The sequence below is a fragment of the Mustela erminea genome, chromosome 11 (genome assembly GCF_009829155.1).
Source record: "Mustela erminea isolate mMusErm1 chromosome 11, mMusErm1.Pri, whole genome shotgun sequence".
Classification (NCBI taxonomy): Eukaryota; Metazoa; Chordata; class Mammalia; order Carnivora; family Mustelidae; genus Mustela; species Mustela erminea.
Window position 1 is genome coordinate 19,055,870 of NC_045624.1, and position 23,587 is coordinate 19,079,456.

General features: G+C 40.6%; 1 protein-coding gene across 5 annotated transcripts in view; it reads right to left on the bottom strand.

Annotated features, from left to right (window-relative positions):
• The window catches only part of EXOC4 (exocyst complex component 4), a 725,477-nt gene that overhangs the window by 497,086 nt on the left and 204,804 nt on the right, over positions 1–23,587 (bottom strand). For 3 of the 5 annotated variants that reach the window (XM_032304527.1, XM_032304528.1, XM_032304529.1), the window contains exon 9: positions 22,367–22,455. In XM_032304527.1, the coding sequence (XP_032160418.1) occupies positions 22,367–22,455 (89 nt within the window). Of the gene's footprint in view, positions 1–16,047; positions 16,072–17,512; positions 17,926–22,366; positions 22,456–23,587 lie in introns of those variants that run through there. The other 2 variants (XM_032304531.1, XM_032304530.1) reach the window with 2 other exon arrangements.

Here is a 23,587-nt window from a genome sequence, read left to right on the forward strand (position 1 = left end):
GGTCTTGCGCTCACCTGGGCCTCAAAGAAGGTTCATATAAGAGATGGAGAGAAATCCACGGTGTTTAAAAAAAGAAAGTTCACGGCTCTATTTCATTTCATCTCATCAGAACAAGTTATTTCCATTAAGGATGAGATGCTATTAGTTAGTCAAACATTGTTTTTCGCTGACCATTATGAGCGCGATGGCTGCAGATGTCCTGCAGTTCTAACTCAGGAACCTGTAGTCAAGAGCAAACTACGAAACCATTAAAAAAGTCTTTGCCGGTGATGTTTGGAAAAGACAGCTTTAATATCTTTGGATATACTTTAGATATATTGTGTCCACAAAGGTAGAGTTCTCAAAAGCAAACATTTGATTATGGTTACTGGGAACTGATTATGGTTACTGGTCTTTAAAAAGTTGATGGTGGAAGATTTTTATACTTACAAACCTTCACTGTCCATTCATCTGCCCTCTCCCTAACTTATTGAATTTACTCTTCAAGTTCCACGAGGAGTGAGGTGGTCAAACAAGGAAGTCTTGAGCCTTTCTTTGAATTTATCCTGACTTGAAAAGCTCAATGACCCCAGGGTTTCTACCTACCACATAGATGACTCACATTATTTCAACTCCTGACCTGAATCTCTCCTAGTTCATTGCTTGGAACCCCAAGGTGTCAACCTTCCATTTCACTGGCCTACACTGCCCATCAGCTCATAAACATTGGATTTCTTAAATTACATTGATCAGGATCCTTAAAAAAAAAAAAAAAAAAAAAAAAGCCTTCTTTGTTTCCATACTATTTCTGCTAGAATAAGACATCCTTATCAAATCGAGTATTTTAATGAAAAATAGGATAAGGAATAGAGGGTTTCAGGCATTCAATAACAATGTAATTTTCCCAGTACAAATTTCAATAAGAATGAAAAATTTTTTTTAAATAAGAATGAAATATTTACCCGTATACTTAATAGTTAAAAATCTGTATCTATACAGGAAGGTATAATCATATAAACACAGGAGTCAACCACTATCAAAGATTGACTATGTTATACTTTAAAGTAAAAGCTATCTTTTCCAAACATCACCCGCAAAGATTTTTCAATAGCCTACACCCAAGTCCATCATCCACCATGATATAAACTGAGAACAGAGCAAAGCAAACAAAGCAGAAATGTTGCCAACAGAACAGCTAGAACAGCTGACACGCTTCCCCCACCACTGGGAATTTCAGATTGGAATAAGGTTATTAACAATTGTGAGCCTCTTAAAGCAAATCAAGTTATTTAATTAATTATTTGATGAATTGAACTATATCAAACTGTAGTTTTTTAAAAACTAACATTAAAGGAGGGAGAGAAAAAATAGCCATAGAATATGCTTGGTTTTCTACTCCACTAAACAATAAACCTTGCTTTCCTTAGAAAGATTCGTATTTAATTAGAATGCCTCTCTTGATTAATTTTTCCAGTTTTGATAAATTCAATTATTTCTCTTTGATACTGAAATAAATACTTGAATATAGGTATGTCCACACTTATTTCACGTGCTTTTATTGGAGTTGTTTTATCGTTTTCTTCTATAGGTAGTAACATTGCTTTTGCAGTTAGGAACAGTATTTATATATGTACTTCTGAATTTATATATGTGTGTTTACATGTAATAACAGCATTTTACTACTACTATTATAACAGTAAATTTACTATTACTAATATAAGCATATAACTATCCCTAATAATAGCATTATTATTATTATTGCTATTATTTGCTATTACGAAAACTAGGCACCTTCTTCCGCCTTCTGCTACATATCTGCAGACAATGCTGGAGGCAGACTCCCTGAAAGCTGTTCACACACCACCCCTGACCCCATCATACATGCACATACAGTTATGAATCCTTCATTCCTCTGCTTAGGTTCCCCCTGTGTGGACCTGGAAATGCAGAAACATCTGCCAACTAAGAAAACACCTATACACATAACCCTGTAAATTCTTTCAGCAAATACTTATTAGATACCAAAAAAAGCACACAATCATCAACATCTAAAAACACGAAGACCAGCATTTGAGGCTGAAGGCTACAAATCTGACAAGCTCAACTCTTCAGCCCCTGATTGGCGGTTTTTCCTCCTGCTTTCCCCAAGATTAAACTGCAGCCAATTTTCATCCAGCCGGTGATAGATACTCTTCACCAACAAAGGAAGGGAGATTAAGCAAGACTGACAAATAAAGCTGAGAATCCATAGTGGGATTGCAAGAATGATGGACTAGATCAATGAATCTTGTTCCCTAAATCAGAGATGCTTTAGGGAGAAAAATGCAATGACAGAAATCACTGACTATGTAGTCACCATATGGTCTCTTCCATTCATGGTTAGCATAGTCCAAAAACTGCTTATAAATCTGTTTTTTAAAATAACCCCCAAGTTTCTAACAAAAGCTCCAATATATAAATAAAGAAGACCCACACGGGAAGAGCATGAGAAAAGCCAGATTCCGAACCCCACCACCATCTCAGGCCTAGGTAGGGCTCATCACCCGCGTTCCGTCTCAGTACGGATATGAACAATTTCCCTGATGTCAAAAAGCAGGCAGTCCAAAAATGTGTATACTGACAGCCTCAGATGCACAGAGCACCATTGTAAGAGCAAAAAAACAGGCCAGTGAAGAAAACGCTGGATGACGCAGAAGTATTAACAAGGTCCCTTTACTTAAAAATCTTAAGACTCTAATGTGCAAAGAAGAAAAAGGTAAGAGTCTCACCCTGGCAGACGGCGCTAACGCAAAAGATACAGTGCTCCTCCAGTTCTCAATTGAAATTAGATGTCTAAATTAAGAAAAGAGGGAGTAAAAATATTTTCCAGAACAAATGAATTTTCATTATGTTGTATTTCCTCGGGGAGCACCAATTAGGCTGATGACAGGATACACCGCTCTACCAGAGGCCTGGGGTTACATTTCTTCTAATTTCGGGCACCTACGCTTGACAAAGGTCACTTATCATTAAGTGGTAATCTATGTCTTGAGATAATTTGCTTCCTAGATCATGTCTCAATTGATTTAAAATAATTTAAAAAAAAACAATAAAGACACAAAATAAACAGACTCCCGAAATAGCAAACCACCATTTAGAAAAAATGGTTCCTTTTCTAATGGAAGAAAAGGTTGGCTTCTCTCCAAAGCATATAAACACTTTAAAAATTTGTTCAGCAACTGACTAAGTAAACGAAATTTATTAGAGAAAAACTGAAGAATAAGTAAGAATGCAGGAACAAAAAATATCACTGCGCTTGTAAAACCTATTCCAGTCAAACATTTAAAACGGGTACTTTGCATAGCAAATAGGCCACTGAAGAATTGGGCATTTCAGGTTCTTGCATTTTCAGATTTCTTATTCTTCCACTTCTCTGAATTTCCCATTGCCTTAATGGCAATCTCAGAATTAAAACCAAAAGACAATTTTTTTTTCTTTTTTTACATATAAATTTCACACTCCCCCACCCCTGCTTTGCTGTCAAGTGTCTGACCCTGGTTTGATAATCTCATTTCCTGAGAATCAAAAAGCTGGAAATTTAAGCTTCCTAGAGTGTTAATTGCAGCCCTGCTCCATTGCTAATCAAAAAATTGGATGTTTTGCATGAAAATGCTTCTCTAATTAATTCTCAGTCATAAATCGCCCTGGTTTTAATAACCCCTCCTTGATTGGATAGCCTTTGAAGAGACAGTGCAGCTAATCCGCTAAACTAGAAAAAACACACGCAGAGGAAATAATAAGTGGGCTTACAAGGTATGAACTAGATGATTGCATTAATACTGTCAAACTAAAAGAAAGTGAGTCCCTTTCTGGGCTTTTCACGCCTCACCCTGCACCCCAGTAAAATAAACCATGAAACTAGGAATCATGAACAAAGTCAACTGTCACAGAGGCCGTGCATCAGAAGTCAGATCTTTCACTCGCCTTCCGTAAAACAGCTATTCCTCTCATTTTTTTAAAAAAAGAGGCTTCCCTTGGCATTTTCCCCCCTAGAAGCTGGAGATCCAACCACGTCCACTTGTCACACTGTCTATTTTAATAAGACAGGGTTTTTGCTTCCCTCCTTCCCTCTGCTTCTGACTGACAATATATTATCATACATATCTCCAAGAGGTGCTGAACTGGATTTTCATTATCCAAAATGTCAAGATTCGTTTTTGTCATCAGAGAACACAGCTGGTCTACACCAGCAGCTCTTTGATTAATTCAAATGGAACAAGTCACCTATACATAACTTCATTTTCCCTAGACTGGGTCTTGCATTCTGCAAATTTTAATTTACAGCTTGTCAGTATAAGATACTATTTGCTGCCATGGCGGCACTCAAAGAAAAAAAGCAAGTCTTAATTAGCAGCACTTTGCATTAATCCTATGATTACTAATAAGGCAACAATTGGGAATTTTTAGCCTCAGAGCAGGACTTATTTACAATTCACTCACTACCTGTTTAATAATATTGTACAAACTTTCAGAAGATGCTAGAGCAATACAGATGCACAATGATCAGTATATTTAACAAACACTACTTTTAACATATAAATGAATATAAATGTGGCTCTCCCAGTTGACCTGTGAAACAGTTACGTCTCCTTTCTCTAAATTCATGAAAGTAGGTATAAAAAAAAGTTACACGAAAAGAATGACAGAGTAACAGGCCTGGACTAATTATTACAACAAGAGAAAAAGGACTTGAGGTAGATTCTGACTTGGATATAGAATGCACAAACCCACAGGTGTATAGCCTTCTACCATCAATAAGATTACAGTAAAAAATTCACAAGCCATGATGAGTACCACTGTATACCCACTAGAATGTCTGAAATTAGAAAAACTGACAATACCAAGTGTTAGCATATACTGCTGCTGGAAATTTAAAATGATACTCTCACTTTAAAAATCTGGCAGTTTCTTAAAAAGTTAAGCATATTCCTACCACAGGACGCACAATTCCACTCCTCAGTATTCCCAAGAGAATTGAAAATTTATGTGCCACACCAAGACTTATACACAAATGCTTATAGCAGCATTATTCTCAATAACCAAAACCTGGACACAACACAAACACATCAATAGCTAGAAGGTAAACGTTGTGGTATATCCTATCTCTCTTGTGGTATACCCATACAACAGAGTACCACTCAGCAATAAAAGAGGGACAAATTCTGATAGATGCACTAACATGGATAAATGTCAAAATCATTATGTTCTCAAAGAAGCCAGTCACAAAACTGTATACTATATGAGTCTATTTATATAAAATTTAGAAATTGCAAGCTAACCTATTGGGACAAATCACGATGGTAGTCACCTGAGGCTGGGAATAGAGAGAGAATGGTCTGCAAAAGGGCACAAGGAAACTCTTGAGTGATGAAAATGCTTGGAATCATGACAGTTAAACAAACACATCGATCAAAACTCAATGAATTGTTCATTTTAAGTGAATGTGGCCTACTGTATGTAAATTATCACAATAAAAGAGAAAAATGCACAAGCTATTTCAAAATCCAAGTTATTTTGCAAGCTGTATATAATAAACTCCATGATATCAATTGTTCACCTCTACCGTTTACCAGTTGTGTGACTTTGGTCAAGTCACTTAACCACTATGAGACATGGTTTTCTTAGCCGTAAAGAATTAGAACATAAGGTCTCCTTCACAAAATGATTCTGAAAGTCAAGCAGTAATCATGTACTGCAAAAAAATGACACCTCAGTAACTTCACTCTCTTCACTCAAATAGTAGTTTCCCTTAACTTCCTTCCTAATATAATTTAATCTGTGATATACTCATGTTTCCCTCAAGTATTACTAATATATTGGGAAAAGTTCTACGCTTGAAAAGACCTCAACTTCTATCTAGTTCACTGTTTGGTTAATGTGTAATACTGAATTTCTTTTCATTTGTAAAAAGCATGAATATTTATTGAGTGCTGACTACAGATGCCAGACACTGTATGAGGAAATTGAGATGTACGGTTACCTCAAATGACATGGCGCCCGTCAGCTTGGAACTTAGGATAAATACTGAACAAACAATTTTACACAAACAATAAGAAAGTACGGAGTAATTATAAGCATGCCATGTGCTACAAATGAAGATGCTAACCCAATCAGGCAGGGTAAGGAGGGATTTAAAAAAACAAAACAAAAAAACTTTCCTCAAGGAAGTAAGAGTTGAGAGATTAAGAGAAGACACTCCATGTTAAAAGTTTTAGACTACTGATTGACACATGGTAAGTATTTAATAAGCATCATTTAAAAATCATACAAGGCAGAGAACTACATTAAAGTTGACAACTAGATATCAAGGAGAAAGGGAAGATGGGGTGAGCCAATTCCAGATATAGGGAGCAGCATATAAGGAGGCCCCAAGGCCTGAATGGGGATGCATGTCCTCAGAAGCCCAGCGTGGCTGTGGTCGGAAAGTAGGCCACCAAGGGGCCTCGTGCAGTTGGTGCCCAAACAGGCAGAACGCTGTTAGGTGTATTAAGGACATGGAACTTAGTACTAAGAGATTTTTTTTTTTTTAAATCACTGAATATTTTTAAGTCACTCTGGTTCCCAATATAATGAATGATTTGAAAGGAGTCAAGGTAGAGGCAGGACCAACCAAGAGGTGATGGCAATTAGAACCTGGGTGGAGGGGAGTCACTTTTAAAAAAATAAAGAGTTGATAGGTTTGTAACAGTAGGTGGGTTAGGAGACAGTATCAGCAGGATCTGGGAATCGATTAACTGCTTACGGAAGAGAAGGATGACTTCCAGGTTTAGCAACTGGTAAGCTGAAATGCTATTTAATGAAACCAAATGCGCTGAAAGAAGAGTGGGTTCTGGGGTGGTGGGGAGAAGGGGAATGACGAATACACAACTTTTGTATCAACATGGACGGGACTGGAGGAGATTATGCTGAGTGAGGTAAGTCAAGCAGAGAGAGTCAGTTATGGTTTCGCTTACTTGTGGAGCATAAGGAATAACATGGAGGACATTAGAAGAAGGAAAGGAAAAGTGAAGGGAGGGAATTGGAGGGGGAGACAGACCACGAGCCTGTGCACTCCGAGAAACAAACTGAGGGTTTCAGAGGGGAGGGGGGTGGGAGAATGAGTGAGCCTGGTGGTAAGAAGGAGGGCACGTATTGCACGGAGCTCTGGGTGCTACATGCAAACAAAGAATCCTGGGACACTGCATCAAAAACTAATGATGTATTTTATGGTGACTAACATAACACAATTAAAAAAAAAGTTCTAATAAATTAATAAATGATTTCTTGCAAGAAAGACCACCTGAGAATCCTGGGTAAAAATGCATATACATAATCAGGCCTTCCTAAGAAGAACACAAGGTCATTTCTCTATAAGAAGCTGTACTATAAATCAGTGAATTGGGATACAGACTATGCACTAAATAATCGTATCCAGAAACTCCTGCCAGATCCAGGGGAGGAAAAAAGTAGCACAATTAGGGAGAGCTCAGAAATCCTTTTTATAAAAACGAAAATAACAGAGGCGCCTGGGTGGTGCAGTCAGTTAAGCATCTATCTCTTGGTTTTGGCTTAAGTCATGATCTCAGAGTTGTGAGATTGATCCCCGTTTTAAGTTCTGTGCTCAACGCAGGGTCTATTTGAGATTCTCTCTCCCTCTCCACCTCCTACTCATGTTCTCTGTCTCTCTAAAATACATCTTAAAAAAGAAGAGAGAGAACCGTAAGGTAGACTACACATCATCAGCATGGCAAAAACTTAAGAGGCTGATTAAACCACATTTTAGTGACAATGCAGAACTGAAATTCCTAAGCAATTTCTCATTCTTTAATTCTATAATTCTATATTTCTATAATTGCAAAATGCCTATTGGTATCTTCTAAAGCTAAACATGTAACTATTTCATGAGAGCCAGCAATTCCACTCCTAGGTATAACCCTACAAGAAATCAGTGTTTATGTACAAAATGGTTTATATAGCAAATTTGTCATAGCCCCGAAGTAGAAATGATAAATATCTATTAACAAGAGAATGAATAAACTGTCCTATAATCATACAATAAAATATACAGCAAGAAAAATAAACTGATACATAGAGTAACATGAATGAATGTCACAGAAAAATGTTGAGCAAAAGCAGCTAGAGACACAAGATGTTGTAAGATTCTAACTACATGGATGTAAGGAACAGGCAAAGCTAAGTGATTACATTATGAATCACTTAGGTTATGCCGAAGGGCTGGTATTGACTAGAAAGTGGCATGAGAAAGCCTTCTAGGGGCTAGTTACATGGGTATATCTATATGCAAAAATTTAACTCTATACCTAAGGTAAGCGTACGTGATACACTTTATTGTAGGTATATTCTACTTCAATAAAAAGAGAAATAATAAAATTGTGAGAATAAGAAAATAAGGCAGAAAAAAGGAAGAGCAGAAAGGATTCAGTTCATAGGGAACTAAAGCTCACACACTAGAGGTAATCTGCTTACATGACACATATTCTAAAAATAACTGAGACAGCTACAAATCTCAAAGTGTCAACAAACAATTTTGGCTAAAATCTCAGCAAACGCCATCTAAAACTGAGCTAATTGTTCCCTCTTGGCATTATATTTACCCAAAAATGTCCTAGAAGTGAAGGTATAAAGAGAACCATACTACAATTTCGGGAACAAAGGATTTCAATTTCTTGGGAAATAAGTCCAAATTCTGTATTGAGGAAACTCCGTCTATTGAGTTCATCAGAGTAAACAGTTTAGAAATGATCAGAGACAACCGCTCAATTTAGATGCTAAAGAATTCTTATGGCACAAGACCTTCTCTTGAGAAATGCTTTTTAAATGACTCAATAAGGTATTCAAGAAGAATCAGGATTACGGATTGCCAGTAAGTCACAGAATCTAGAAAGGAAGATACTCCTAGATGAGTGGTGGGTCCCAGCAGCAGCCTCGCTTTTCCGTGTCCTCCTCCCACAACCACGCTATGGGGAATGACGGCCATGAACGGTTAACTGCCCACCTTCCAAGCCAAGCCAAAAAATGTCCCTTTTGGATTAGCCGCTATCTTTTAACTAGTTTCAGTCACATACCTTTTATTGGTTTTAAGAATGTATGTTGTTTTCGAAAGATCATTTCCCTTTATGATACTCATCTGAGATCTCTGATAGCTCTAGGATTTTTTATTGACTAGGAAGTGGCATGAGAAAGCCACTTTTTTTTTTTTAGGTTATGAATGGTTAGTAGAGGCGCCTGGATGGCTCAGTGGGTTAAGCCGCTGCCTTCAGCTCAGGTCATGGTCTCAGGGTCCTGGGATTGAGCCCCACATTGGGCTCGCTGCTCAGCAGGGAGCCTGCTTCTGCCTCTCCCTCTGCCTGCCTCTCTGCCTACTTGGGATTTGTCTCTCTGTGTCAAGTAAATAAATAAAATCTTAAAAAAAAAATGGTTAGTAAATTGCGTTTTTTGTTTTTACAAGTAACCAGGAAGTGACTTCATAATGAAGCTAAGGGGCAGGCAGGCAAGACAACAGTGTTTGTAAAACGTCACCGAACGATCAGATGGAAAGTAGTTAGTTCATAGAAGAAATGACCTTTCCATTTTAACTATTTCGCCATCTACTAATCATCCTCAATTATTTACAGAGTAAAATGCAGTTAGTGGCACTGAATATCAAAATGATTTTGAAGAGAAATGGCCATTTTCATTATTGCCATGAGTATTTACCTCTGGGGCGGGGTTAAATGGTACGAACAGGTCACTGAAGAGTCGCTAAGTGCTGCCCACATAGACCACTGCAGTGGACGCCACTTAACATGACACGATTGCAATGATCACTGATGTAAGCACAGGTTTTCTACACTCTAGACAACCTTTTGGCAAAAAAGAGAATGGGGAAAAAAGGAGCTTCTGAGGACCATTCTAGGAGATTTTACCGGAATGTATTTGACCATTAGCATATCTATTCATTAATTTAAAAAGTGTGATGCCAGGTGCTGGGGCAGGGGAGGCAGACCCCAGATAAATTAGCAATAGTTAACATTTAATCAGCATTTAATTCGTGCCAGGCACAGTTCTCAACCCTTTACATATGTTAACACATTTCATCCTCACGGTGGCCCTACGACATAAGTCATATGACAGAAGTATATTCAGTTTATAGAAAGAGAAACTGACAAAGGAGTTGTCTGTCCAAACTCACCCAGGCAGTAACACTGGCTGCGGAGACCATGCTCTGAACCTCTAACTAGTCCTCAGACTCCTATCTTTAGGATCGGACCAAGTGCTGAGACTCGAGAACCTCGGGTTTTAGATGGACTGAGAGTCACAGAAATCATTTAACTTCTCTCTGTTAACTGAGAAAACCAGTTAAGCGACTTGGCACAAAAATCACAAAGCAAAATGTTAAGAAAGACGAATGGTAGCTTGATTTTAGTAATAAAAATACAGGTCCATCTAGGAATAAAAAATAAAGAATTCATATTCTTCAGAGAGTTTAAGAAGAGCACTCAAATTAATACACCAACCAAAGCCTAAAAAGGAGAAGGTGGTATCTGCAATTTAAAAGGAGGAGGAGGGAAGGAAGAAAACCCTAGCTCCAACATCAGACTTAGGAAGGGGAATGGTGCTGGGTAATCAGACACTGCTGAATGCCTTAAATATGAGGGAGTCCTTAACGGAGTTGGTTAGATTAGATGTGGTTAGATTAGGCTGGATAGATTAAAGTGCAACTAAGAGAGAAATACGAAAATATATGTTACGGGGAAAAAAGATATCTTCACCCCTAATACTCCATAAAGACTACCCTCTTCTTGCATTTCCTATCTTAAATAAAATCATTACCTACCCAAGTCACCAGACTGGAAAACTGGGAATCGGTCAAAATGCCTATCTTTGTTCAAACTCCACACAGAAGGAGTCATCATGTCTACATGATTCTTCCTCGAAATTGGCTTTTGGATCTACTCCCCCCACACCCCCACTGTTACCTCTTAAAAAGCTGGCATGATCTTATAAGCTCTCACCTGAAATAACACCACAACTTACCTCACTCTACTCATCACCCAGAGGACAAAATCCATGTCCTCTTGCTGTTATGCCAGGTCCTCTGAGACCTGCCCACCGGTCTCCCTTCTCTAAGCCTTATCTTTCCCAACATTCTCTGCTTCAACCCCCAAATACCTACTATCCCATGAAGCTCTCATACATCAGGTGTCGTTTCCATCTTCTCCCTACTTGAGGTACATGCCACTCCCCAGGGCAGTCTGGTTAACTCACCTTTCCAACTGCAGTATAAAGATTCCTCCTTTGTGACATCTTCTAAGACTCCCTCTGGCAACGCTCAGGGTTTTCTCCTCCATGCTCCCCAAAGTACTTAGAACATTCATTAAAACTGTGTCTGCTTGCAAGTCTTGTCTTTGATGACACCTAGGACCTTCCTACATGCGGATGTTCCGGGAACATCCCTGGAATACAGGTAGCCTAGAAATGTCGACTATATGTTGTCACCTCCGATTTGGCAATTGACACAACAACCCTAGGAAACAGGCAGGGTAAGTGTTACTAACTTCATTACACGGCGGAGCAGTCTAGGGCTCAGAAAGTTAACGTGACTTGCCTAGTAAAAGCAGGATGAGTAATAGGTACTCCTTCCACTAAACCACTGTGCTCCCCAAGCTCCTCAAAGCACAAACAGCTGCACCAACATTCCACATATGAACATCACTAACCAACTGAACAGGGATATGTAAATTAGTTAACTGGTGCTGAAATCAGACGTTAATGTGCAAACAAACAGGGACTTATTTGAGCTAAGTGGGCATGAATATGCAAATGAACTGGCTGCAATTCAGTAGATGTCATCACAATTCTAGGAATGAACATCCTATATTATGACTATTACAATATTCATGTAGCATTCATACATACTCTCATGTATTACTGTAATATGGGCTTTTTGAGTTTAAAATTGTGGTGAAGCCAAAAGTAACTTGATGTATATTTTCATCCACACACTTGCAAGCTGGAAATCAGATGTGAGCACACAGAACTGGTCAATCTCCATACACAACCAAGCTGCCATTTGCAGGCCAAGCCGGGCAAGGTACTCTGGAAATAGGTTGGGCTGGTCCTTCACAATCCCACCCTTGCCAGTATCTCCAGCCAAATCTACCTTGCACAGCCTAAGACGCTACAATAGTTGCATTTAAAACAGTTGTGTTTCCTCCAACAATTTTAATAAAGGAGCATAGCCTTACCATTGGAACACCTCTCAGAAAATCTAGTAGGTGATCACATTTAGCTTGTACTCAGGTGTAACAAGATTTTTACTTTCTTACCATCACCAAGACACCATTGGTTCTATCAATTCTTAATCTCTTGCTACCATGGACAATGGCCCAAGCCATCCTCAACAGCTTTGGTGCCCCCTTATAAATGATAATCAGTAGCAGTCTGTATACATAAACTGATTTCCTTAATAGAAAAAGTTAGGGACGCCTGGGTGGGCGCAGTTGAGTGTCTGACTTTTGGTTTTGGCTCAGGTCATGATCTCCAGGTGATGGGATCGAGCCCCATGTCAGGATCCATGCTCAGTGCAGAGTCTGCTTGAGACTTTTTCTCCTCTCCCCCTGTCCCCCCACCTCAGTGTTTTTTTTTTCTCTCTCTCTCTCATATATTTTATGAGAGAGAGTTATATCCTTCTAACTCATGTTATGGAACAAGAAAAGCCTATATGCTCACACTTCCATACTTTTATTCCTGCCATGTCCATTGCCTGAAATGCCCATCCCTTTTTTATCTGCAAAGCTTCTCTTCTTCTTTTATAAGCAGCTTGAAACTTAAATACTTAAGAAAGCCTCCCTGCCTTCCCAGCATTGTATACAGATCTGTTACAGATCTACATAATTCCATCATAATGCCTAACACAGTGCTGTGATCACATGTCTGCACGTTGACTCAATCAGAATAGGGACATGTGGGTGGCTCAGCCATTAAGCACCTGCCTTTGGCTCAGGTCATGACCCCAGGGCTCTGAGATAGAGTCCCACATCAGGCTCCTTGCTCGGCAGGGAGCCTGCTTCTCCCTCTGCCTGCTGTTCCCCCCTCTCTCTCTCTGACAAATAAATAAATAAAATCTTTAAAAAAAAATTAATCAGGATATAAGCAGGGCTGCAAGTAGCAGAGAACCAAAATGCCACAGACTTAAACAGGACCGTTTATTCCTGTCTCATGGAGAAGTCTGGGATGCTGCGATGACTCTGGTTATCAGAAGCCTGACGCTGCACAGTCTCTAACTCAAGCTGCTTCTATCTCACTGCTCTACCACCTCATCCGTATGGCCTAAGATGGCGCTCGCCACCACAGGTCCTTCAGAGCGTGCTTCAGAACGCATTCACGCACGCTGGGCTGTGAATAAAGGGACAGTCTCTTCCTTCCCTGTAAATATGAGACCCAGTTATAGTTATACACATCACTTTCATGTACATTCTATTGGCTAGAATTAAATTACATGTTCATGGCTAGCTGCACAGAAGGCTTAGAAATGTTTCTATTTGGGGTGGCCATGTGTATGGCTAAAAATCAGGGCTCTCTTCATGTGAAGGAGAGACAGAACAAATGCTGGGGGACAAGTGCCAGTCTCTGAGATATGGTCATGGTCCCTTTCTGCTCTTTTGACCTTCCAAGGCAAAACTTGGTTCTGCTCATTACTGTATCCTAAAGGCCCTGCCCAGGACAAATATAGGTAATAAATCTGTACATTATGTGATAAATAAATAGAAAGTCTAGAAAACGCAGGACACAAAAGCAGACTAGCTGCTGACGTCACCTGAAACCAGGTTCTGACGGGTTAGATGAGGCTGGGGAAGTTGGCAGGGAGCACTCACTCCTGCTCCTGGAGCTGTCTTCTCATGAACTATCTGAGGGACAGCTGAAGTTCAGTAGCAATCATGGCTGTGGCAGGGACCTGACATCGCAGCCCAGGGCAGCCATGAACCAACCTTAGCTCTCCCAGAACAGTCCAAATTTCCTGAAGACTTTCCTATAGGAACATTACACTACAGGTGGTTGTGTCTCTGGAGACTTAAGAGGCCTTGTACCAATTATTGTAATTGTACTTTTTATGAAATGTGTGATATCTGAATGTACAGGACACTAAGTACAGTTTAAAAAAATCCAACAGCATCTCCATCACTCAGCTTAAGAAACAGAACAGTACTATGATCCTTGAAGCCTATGCTCCTCTCTAATTATACCCTCTTCCACCCTTTCCAGAGGTGGCCCTTTCCCTGAGTTTTATGTTCGTGCTCCCTCCCTTACCTTCCTCACGTTGTCATCACTCAAGGATAGACGCCTCACGATATTGTTCAGTCCTGACTGCTTCTGACCTTCGTACAGATGGGATTCGACTATATCTATAGTCTTTTGTGATTGCTTTTGAGATTAAACCAACTTAATATACAGTACAGTTCATTCATTTTCATTGCTACGTAGTATTCTACTGCCCGGCTAGGCCGAGACTGATAAATCCATTCTCCTGTCTATGGTATTTGAGTTATTTTCAGGCTTTTGTTATTCAAACAATGCTACTAGGAACTCAAGGGTCAGTCAGTTTTGCTTTCCACATTTCAGTTCTCCACGCACCCAAAATTTATTTTCCTAACTGATGAGTTTCAAATTCAACTTTTTTGTTTGTTTGTTTATGGTTAATCAATTGTCTGACCACCCATCATTGACGCACCTGTCCCATCTCTACAAATCTGTAATGTCATCTGTCTCCTTATCAGTTTTGCTTTGTATAGCATGCTGATTCTGGGAGTCTTTAGTTTCGCAATGGTGCCTCGGGTGCTCCGCGGAAGAGAGGAGCAGACGGAGGGGAGTCTGGGTGGGGAGGCACTGGAGTCCCAGACCCCATTTGGTCAAACCACCTCCCCCTCAGTCTGTTTTCTACATTCAACGCTGAAATAAACATACAGAAAACAGGTTCTAGGACTAAAATAACGAATTTGAAAAGCACTAGATTAGGGGCACCTGGGTGGCTCAGTCGGTTAAGCCTGTGCCTTCAGCTCGGGTCATGATCTCAGGGTCTGGGATCGAGCCCCAAGTCTGGCTCCCTGCTCAGTGGGGAGTCGGCTTCTCCTTCTCCTTCTGCCCTTCCCCTGCCTCGTTCTCTCTCTCTCTTAAATAAATAAAATCTTTTAAAAAAATGTACCAGATTATGAGCTCCAAGGCACCTGCTACCATTAAAATCTATTATTTTCTTGCCTAGACCTCATACTACATGCATGCAGACGTCAGTTTCTTCTGAATTCTGATAACAAATCACTTCAGATAAGCATCTCTAACTATTAATATTCCTGAAAGGACTCGTGCTTCATTCTGAAAACATAAAACTATCTTACGAATTGTGTCTTATTGGGACAATGATCAAGTTGTTCTTTGGTGTTCTCATTTAGTCTAAAACTTACTTTCCCCACTATACACCATGAATGTTTTTGGTCTTCTCTGTTCTCTAAAATAGCTCAAGTCAAAATTAGCTGCATCATATAAATTACTAAATTTGGCAAAAATATAATTTCTTACAATCTTAAAGAAAATCTAAGAAAATTAGCAAAGCTGTTATTTTACATTAATTAAAAAGTTAATGAGCCAAATGATTAAAAATAGGACAGAAGCTAACTTTTATATTTTCCTGAAACAAGTTAGAAATTTGTCATTTTTTCACATTTTTTATTTAAAAAAAAAAGCTTTTAACTCCAGTACTATATAAAGAGAAATTCCTATGTATCACTTTAATCTCAAATACATATCTCATTTAACAGTATTCACTCTTTTCCCACATCTGCATGGGTGAATGAGTACGTAGAACAAAGGATTCTTAAAAATAATCTTATAGGTCATCAACTAGTTCTGCACAATGACCAAGGATCATTTCTCAAGAGTGAGGGTCAAAGGCTTTACTAAGGCTTCGTGACAGCTGTTTTGCACTCTCAGGACCCACTGTCCATCCCATGACCTCCAGGTTCCTCCACACGGCTCGGATACCAATGGCTCGTCCAACAGGAATTTGTATGAACTAGAATTCTTCAAAAAACAAACCCATGTCATAAATTAAACCCAGAAACAGAGAACATTTTTAAACAAAAAGGAATATCTACATTGCAACGATTATGGCAAAGAGGTGATAGAGTCAGAAACAATCTCAGCATAAAAATACTTTTATTTCCTAAATGATTTTAAATAATGCATTAGTCTATTCATGACCTGAGGAAAACATATTTATTACTTACTACTTCTTGAGAACATATAAAGAAATTAGCATTTATAAAAATTCTATTATAATTTCATTATAAGACAAATCTTACATAGGAGGAAGTTAAGATCAGTCTTTTTAAAAAGCAAGAACATAAATATATAAAAGGAAGGGGAATCAATTTTTATTATGTTAGAACCTAAAACAGAGAGATAACTATGAAAGATTAAGGTTATCTTGAAATAATTATATGCAATTTTAAGAAGAAAAAATGTATTTTTTCATGTCCCCCGCATATTGCTACATAGTTATTAACAAAGTCATTACGCAAAATTTAAGACTACAAAGAATTTTCTAATCGTATTTCAAGATATAAAGCTTTACAAGTGCTTCTTATGTTTAAGGCTGTGGAACAAATGTGCGGGATGAGTATAAAATTGCTGTACCTCACTTCAGCCAAAATGTCCCTGAAAATGTGTGCATAAATGGAATCTTGCTTTAAATGCTCCATTATAGAAAAGCTTGCTATTTGAGAGACTTCTATTATAAATCCTTTTGTAAAAAAGGATAATCAGCTCATGGCTAATGTATTTCAAATATCTCCCTACCTTAAGGTGAGGTACCTCTAAACAGATTAATTACATATGATATCCTTAGGTATTCACAACCCCAGTCACCAACAACCCATTAGAGAGAAAAACTCAGAAAATTCAGGTCAGTCAGTATAAGAGCCCAGTTTTCCCTGATGCCAGTGCTTCCATATTTACCATGTAAAGCAAATCCTCTTAGAGAAGTCAATTCTCAAGTGGTTGAAGCTTTACAGAATATTTTAATGTCAGGGCTACAGAAATGCCACTCATTAGACTAATGGGAATAAAAATAGCACTCTAAAGGTAATATTATTGAGTACAAACAGAAGTACTAAGTAGCCCCAAGACAGAAAAGAAACTGTAAGCAAAACTGAGTAATACATTTCTACTTGGATCATTGACAATTACTGTGCTCTATTCACTCATTCGTGAGTTTTATTATCTTAAAAATGAATGAAGGAGACAAATCACAGGACTCCTGCTCTGTTCATTAAGCCTCCCACTAGGCTTTCTCATGTAAGTAGGCCTGTGCCTCCAAACAAGGGGATACTGAGGACCGAGCCCCCTCCCTCCTATACGTTTTGAGTGCTGAATTCAAGCCAAGCATTGCCCCAGGCACTGGAGACCAAGCTCTAATGAGTAAGACTTCATGAGTAAGACTGCACTAATGAGTAAGACTTCAGAGGCAAGTGCAGAAACTTACTAAGTGAGAAAGATATATAGAAATGAAGTATTATGAGGAAAATTCTTTAAAAATGTGAGAAAGAATGATAGGATGGTGGTAGGGAGTGGGCAGGATGCTAGAAGAGGTCAGGAAACAATAACCAGTTTGGGCAGGAGGCCCAATCGGGAAGTGGCCTGCACCTAGGCACTAAGCAAACCTCAATCTGGGCTCAGATATCGGGGGTTGTCTAGAGAGTGAGCACAGGTAAGGTCCCAGCACCAAACCTTGAGACACTCCAACATGTGGAGGAAAAAAGGAACATGGCTGGCCAGAAGATCAAGCGAGATGAACACAGGGAAGCAAACACTGAATCCGCCAAGATGGAGATCGCTGGTGACCTTGAGAGGAGCCAGCTCAGGGGATCAGCGAGACTAGAGGGACCAAGAAAACAGGAGATAAAGAAGTGGGTGCAGTTCTCCCAATTCCACGAGGTTGAATTTTTTAATTTAAATCAATTACAGCTATTCTGTTTTTTTCCAGAGTTTTAACTGCATAGTCAAATGAGAAAACCATGGCACAGTGGGACCGAGTAAACTAAGAGCTTATTTTGGTCATTAGTACCAGTATTTTGAGGTCTTTTTTTAAAATATGCTCATGAGAGGGGCGCCTGGGTGGCTCAGTGGGTTAAAGCCTCTGTCTTCGGCTCAGGTCATGGTCTCAGGGTCCTGGGATCGAGCCCCCCATCGGCCTCTCTGCTCAGCGGCGAGTCTGCTACCCGCCCCCCCGCCGCCACCTACTTATGATCTCTGTCTGTCAAATAACTAAATAAAGTCTTAAAAAAAAAAAAAAAAAGAAGTAAATCTTCCAACTCAAGAATTTAAAAAAAAGAAAAAAAATGCTCATGAGGGCGCCTGGGTGGCTCAGTGGGTTAAGCTGCTGCCTTCGGCTCGGGTCATGATCTCAGGGTCCTGGGATCGAGTCCCGCATGGGGCTCTCTGCTCGGCGGGGAGTCTGCTTCCTCCTCTCTCTCTCTCTCTGCCTGCCTCTCTGCCTACTTGTGATCTCTCTCTGTCAAATAAATAAATAAAATCTTAAAAAAAAAAAAATGCTCATGAGATAGCCTTCATCAGTTACCTTATTCCCCCAAAGAAACCTGCGTTAAATCTGAGAAGCCATATTCAAGCTAAATGTTCATTAAAACTACTATCTTTCTAACCTGACTGCCTAAGCCGCACAATGAAGCAGTGGAGAGGCTCAAAGCAACAGGACCTCTCTGATTAACGGAGACACACAAGTTCGATTTCCACCTGTTCTGTGGCACACTTTGAAAGAGCATCCCCACCTCCTCGGCCCAACTGCCAACAGCACACCGGCTAATGGACCATCTGCACCTGAACGGAGCCAACTGAGATGGGTTGATGATACCAAAGAAATCTCATTTCTACGTTCTTTGCTCCCCTTGTGTGTTGTTGAGTAACATTTTTAATTGTGCGATGAACTGAAAATGTTGGGAGAGACTTAACTTTTATAAAACGGGACCTCTCTAAGGTGACTTTGATGGTCTTTCTGGTGAATTTTCTTTGCCACAGAAGGAAAAGTTGACCCCTGAACCAAACTGGGAAGCGAAGGCTGCAGCTCTGTGGCGGGCAGAGGAGAGACAAAGTCTTCTGCCAGCCCCTCGGGACTGGACTGAACTATTTTCGATTATACCTTTTCATGGATAAACTGAAATGCTGATCTCACAATGGTCCATGGACGAGTCAGATGAATAGAGTAACTGAGAAAGGCTGGCTGGTTTTTTAATGGAAAATAGGTGTGATTTTCCCCTTTTCCTGCTGAACTGTTAAAAGCATTCATCAGAGACACTTCTGCTCCTCAGTGAAATACCATCAAACTTTTACAGAAACTCGTCAGCGGAGTTCTTCTCTCAGCGTGCGTGTGATCTGTCCGCTCTGCTAAAATTATGTTTTAATGATTAGTATGAACATGACATGTTTGCTGACTACTTTCTTCCTTGTACCCGGAGATAAATCCTCCTATTTTGCTGAACACTGGTAAGTGAAATATACCATCACATATAGTTCCATATTTCAATTAACTTTCTGAAAAATGAGAAAGTTCCCAGTTAAAGAGAGTCTTCAATTAACCTAAACTTTCTCCATAATGAAGTTGGATTGGGACATGCCTCTCCATTATACACAGCAGTGCTGTCCTAGGCCAGACAGCTCAGGGGCAACATTCCTACTTAATGGAGCTACGTAGAGAACTACTGCAGAGAACAAAAACAGATCTACACACAACCTCTCCTTCTCCCTAACTTAAAAACTACCCGAACCTCTGAAGCCAATACTGCCTCTCAGTGGCCGCCTCTCCCTTCAGGGCCCTTCCTATCTCTCCATGTTGAGCTCTCTATCCCACGTTTGATGTCAACCGCCCTCACTGGTTCTGTCGCTGAGTCAGTCACTATTTACCGAATATTTACCACACCAGGCCCTACTCTAAGGATAGAAAATAAAATGGTCTATCTCTCCTGAACTTAGAGTTTCATGGTACACTCAAACAAGTGAGCACTGATCATGGGGTGCGGGACAGTCATCAGACTAAGTGACAACAGAATTTAAGTTGGAAAGTGGAGTAGATTTAGCTAAAGAGACAAAGAGGACGACCAAAACTGAAGTGATAGAATGAGCGAGAACAGGGGGCTGGGGGAGGAGGAAGACCTAACACTCCCTATTCGGTCAGCACTTTTCTAAACACTGCTCATACCTACCTCAACGAAGCTTCCACAACAACCTCGTGAGGTGGGTACTGTTATTTCCGTCTCCATGTACAGGTAAGGAAACAGAGGCAAAGAGGGTACGAAACTAGGAAATGGGGAGCTAGATTATAAGGCTTGGCAATCTGGGCCCTGAACTCTCTCGTCACGGCTTTGCTCCAGGGTCTCTCCAGAGATTGTGGATCACCAGGGCCACTGGCAGAAAAGCCATTCTGCATGGCTGGGAGCGCAGAGAAGAAGAGAGTCTACCATCAGTCATCTGTCTTGGTGGATTAATTATGCGAGAGTCTGAATGAATGATAGGTTGCTCTGCTGTCCCGAACTATGTGGTCTACCTTTTCATCTCTACACGTCAAACAAAAGGCTTCCTTGTGGCGGGGGTGTTGTCGGAAGGGAGGCGGTGCTTGTGTCAGGGCAGGGGGTATGCAGGAAGCCTCGGCACTTTCTCCACTCAACTTTGCTGTGAGCCTAAAACTGCTCTAAAGCATTAAGCGTACAGATGAGCAGAAAGTGGAATGATCTAGAAGAAAAAATAAAGGCTTGCTTTGTCCCCATTAAAGAAACTGCTCATACTACAAACCAAGTGGAGAAAAACTGTGGAGGTAAATTTAAAGTTGCGTGACGTCGACTCAACAATTACAATAAGGATACTGCATAGAAAGGATCGCTCTAGCCCTGAATGATCAGCTGCAGCCCAAGTGGCAGTTTGGATACGATGAGCCCTACAGGAACGTGGGCTCAGTCACCACAATTTGATCCAAGTCCACCCCACACTTCCACCAGGCAGCTGCTTGCTAGAGCCTGGGTCACCCTCCACCTTCGCTCCTCGACTTGCTCCAATCCTAACTACCCCCTGCACCCATGTACCTCACGCTTCCAACAATGTAGAGCAACACTACTACTAAATAAAATGTTGACAGGCTACTTTCCTTTTCCTTATATCCTCAAACATATTTCTAGGCTTTTAATTCTGGTAACTCTACCCATGAGCTGTGGGATTATTACTGTGGTATAGGCATGAGAAAGCAGAGTAGCTATCTTTGGAAAAATTTACAGGTATTTAGATTAATAATGAAGGTGGAGATAGAAATGGCTGGGTGGTAGTCTTTAAATCCAGAAAGTTCTGGCTGGATGCTGCATAATGTTTTGAAACCTGATAAATCCTGAAGACTAAATATTTCAGGTGCCTCTAATGCATTCCCCCAAATGAAGTGTTCTCATGCATCCCTTATACAGGAAGCCCATAGTTCTAAAATAATTTAAATCATCACTCCCTTCTCTCACCCTCTCGAGCATTTTCATGTACATCATCTACTTAGCTGTTAGCCCTGACTTCCTGGCACTATTACTGATATTCTTGCCTTACTTGCATAGCTGGATCTTAAGGCTTTATCTTTTCTTCCCTTCTACTCAACCTCCATCCCCTTCGATGCCTAGAATGGCAGGCACTTAGCAGGACTACATAAATCTTTCTAAATTGATTGCATTTACCGTGATTAGCATCTTTCTTGTCACAGAAGAAAATGTTATTGGATTTTTAATTTAATAAAATTTGCTTACGATTTATTTTCTCAAGGATTTTCTTCTCCAGGTTACAACTCTTTAGGAACCACATACGGGTATCAAATATCCTGTATGTCAAAGCTAGCTTGATTACAACATCTCACTTAGAGACACCTTTCTTCCCTTTAAATAATGACGGAGGCTGCATTTACCCTTTTCCCAATCCCAGGTACTCCTGCTACATTCTAGAAGGTATGGAAAGTACTAAGTGTACCGGTGACGGCCATAGAAGACCAGCATTCCCCCAGACTGGACTTGTGTCTGCCACGTTTAAGCACGAAGAGACTGACCTCCTATCTTAAGCTTTGAGTTCTCACTTGACTGGTAGCAGGTCTATAAAATCTGTGGCCATGGCAATGGCTTTAGCTGCCTGACAGCAGATGCTGGGAAGTAACAGAAGAAACAGTTTATCAAGTCTTTAAAACTTTGCCATCTTGAAGGAATCCTGTGAAGGCAAACCACAAATTCCCATGTGCCCAACACTTCAGATCTTTCTCCAGAAACTCATTTTTCCAGAGAGGTCAATCACCTACCTTGGAGTTCTCCACTGCGACTGTAGAGCTCCCGCCTCTGCTCTCGCAAGTAGGCACTCATACTGATGGCGTGGGAGGACGACTCGAACCTGTGAAAAGACGCAGGGTAAACCAAAAGGCAGTCACCCAACAGGCAGTGTCCAGCCACGTAGTCCAAAAGTGTTCTACTCCAGTCTGTGGGGTGCTCCCTAATGCTCCCGGCCCCAAACATTCTGGCTCTCCCATGAAAGGGCCAAAGCAGGCTGCCACAGACCTTGATTTAGGAGCAATATTCCTGGCTAACGCCCCCCTCCACAACAGCCTTTGGATCATTTGCTCCTTCTTCATTTCAGCTGATGGAACTCTCATCTGTCACCTCCAGACCCTCTGCCAGGATCCCTACGCACATGCGATAAGGGTATCTTATGAAGTCATTCTAATGGGCTTCTCTCCAGTTCACAAGGTACCACAGAAATACTGGCTCCACAGGGCGGACATCTTGCTTCTTGAACTCCCCTGGTCAGAGAACTAGCACAGAAGGCATGCTAGCAACGCTGCTTCAGACACCAAACAAGGAAGGCATCAATGGTCTCTCCTTAAAAGTCCTCAAAAGCAGGGGCGCCTGGGTGGCTCAGTGGGTTAAAGCCTCTGCCTTCAGCTCAGGTCATGATCCCAGGGTCCTGGGATCGAGCCCCGCATCGGGCTCTCTGCTCCGCAGCGAAGCCTGCTTCCCTTCCTCTCTCTGCCTGCCTCTCTGCCTGCTTGTGACCTCTGTCTGTCAAATAAATAATAAAATCTTTAAAAAAAAAAAAAAAAAAAGTCCTCAAAAGCAGTATAATTTCTAAACAGTTTCTGACCTGCCACCTACAACACAAAATACTCTCCAAACTCTCAGGGGACAAAGTGTGTGTTCAACCCAGGAATCACTTCGGAGGTCAGCAACATGGAGGACAGGCGCCTGGTATCTTAAAGGTGAAAACAAGAACGCCAGAATAAAAAAAATTTTTAAAAAAGGGGGGGGAAAGAAAAAAAAAGTCACAGTCTTAAGTGAAACAGCAGGGAAGGTGGGGGTGGGAACAGGTGAACTGAAGACCGTATCAACAGTGAACCTTTGACGGGTTAAGAAATTCCATTTCAGGCCTGTGATTTTTCAAAGCCAGAGCAACGGGCTGACAGGAAGAATCCTCCTGAGAAGGATTGCCGCTAAGTGGTAAACAGCAACATCACGGAAGAGCAACAGGG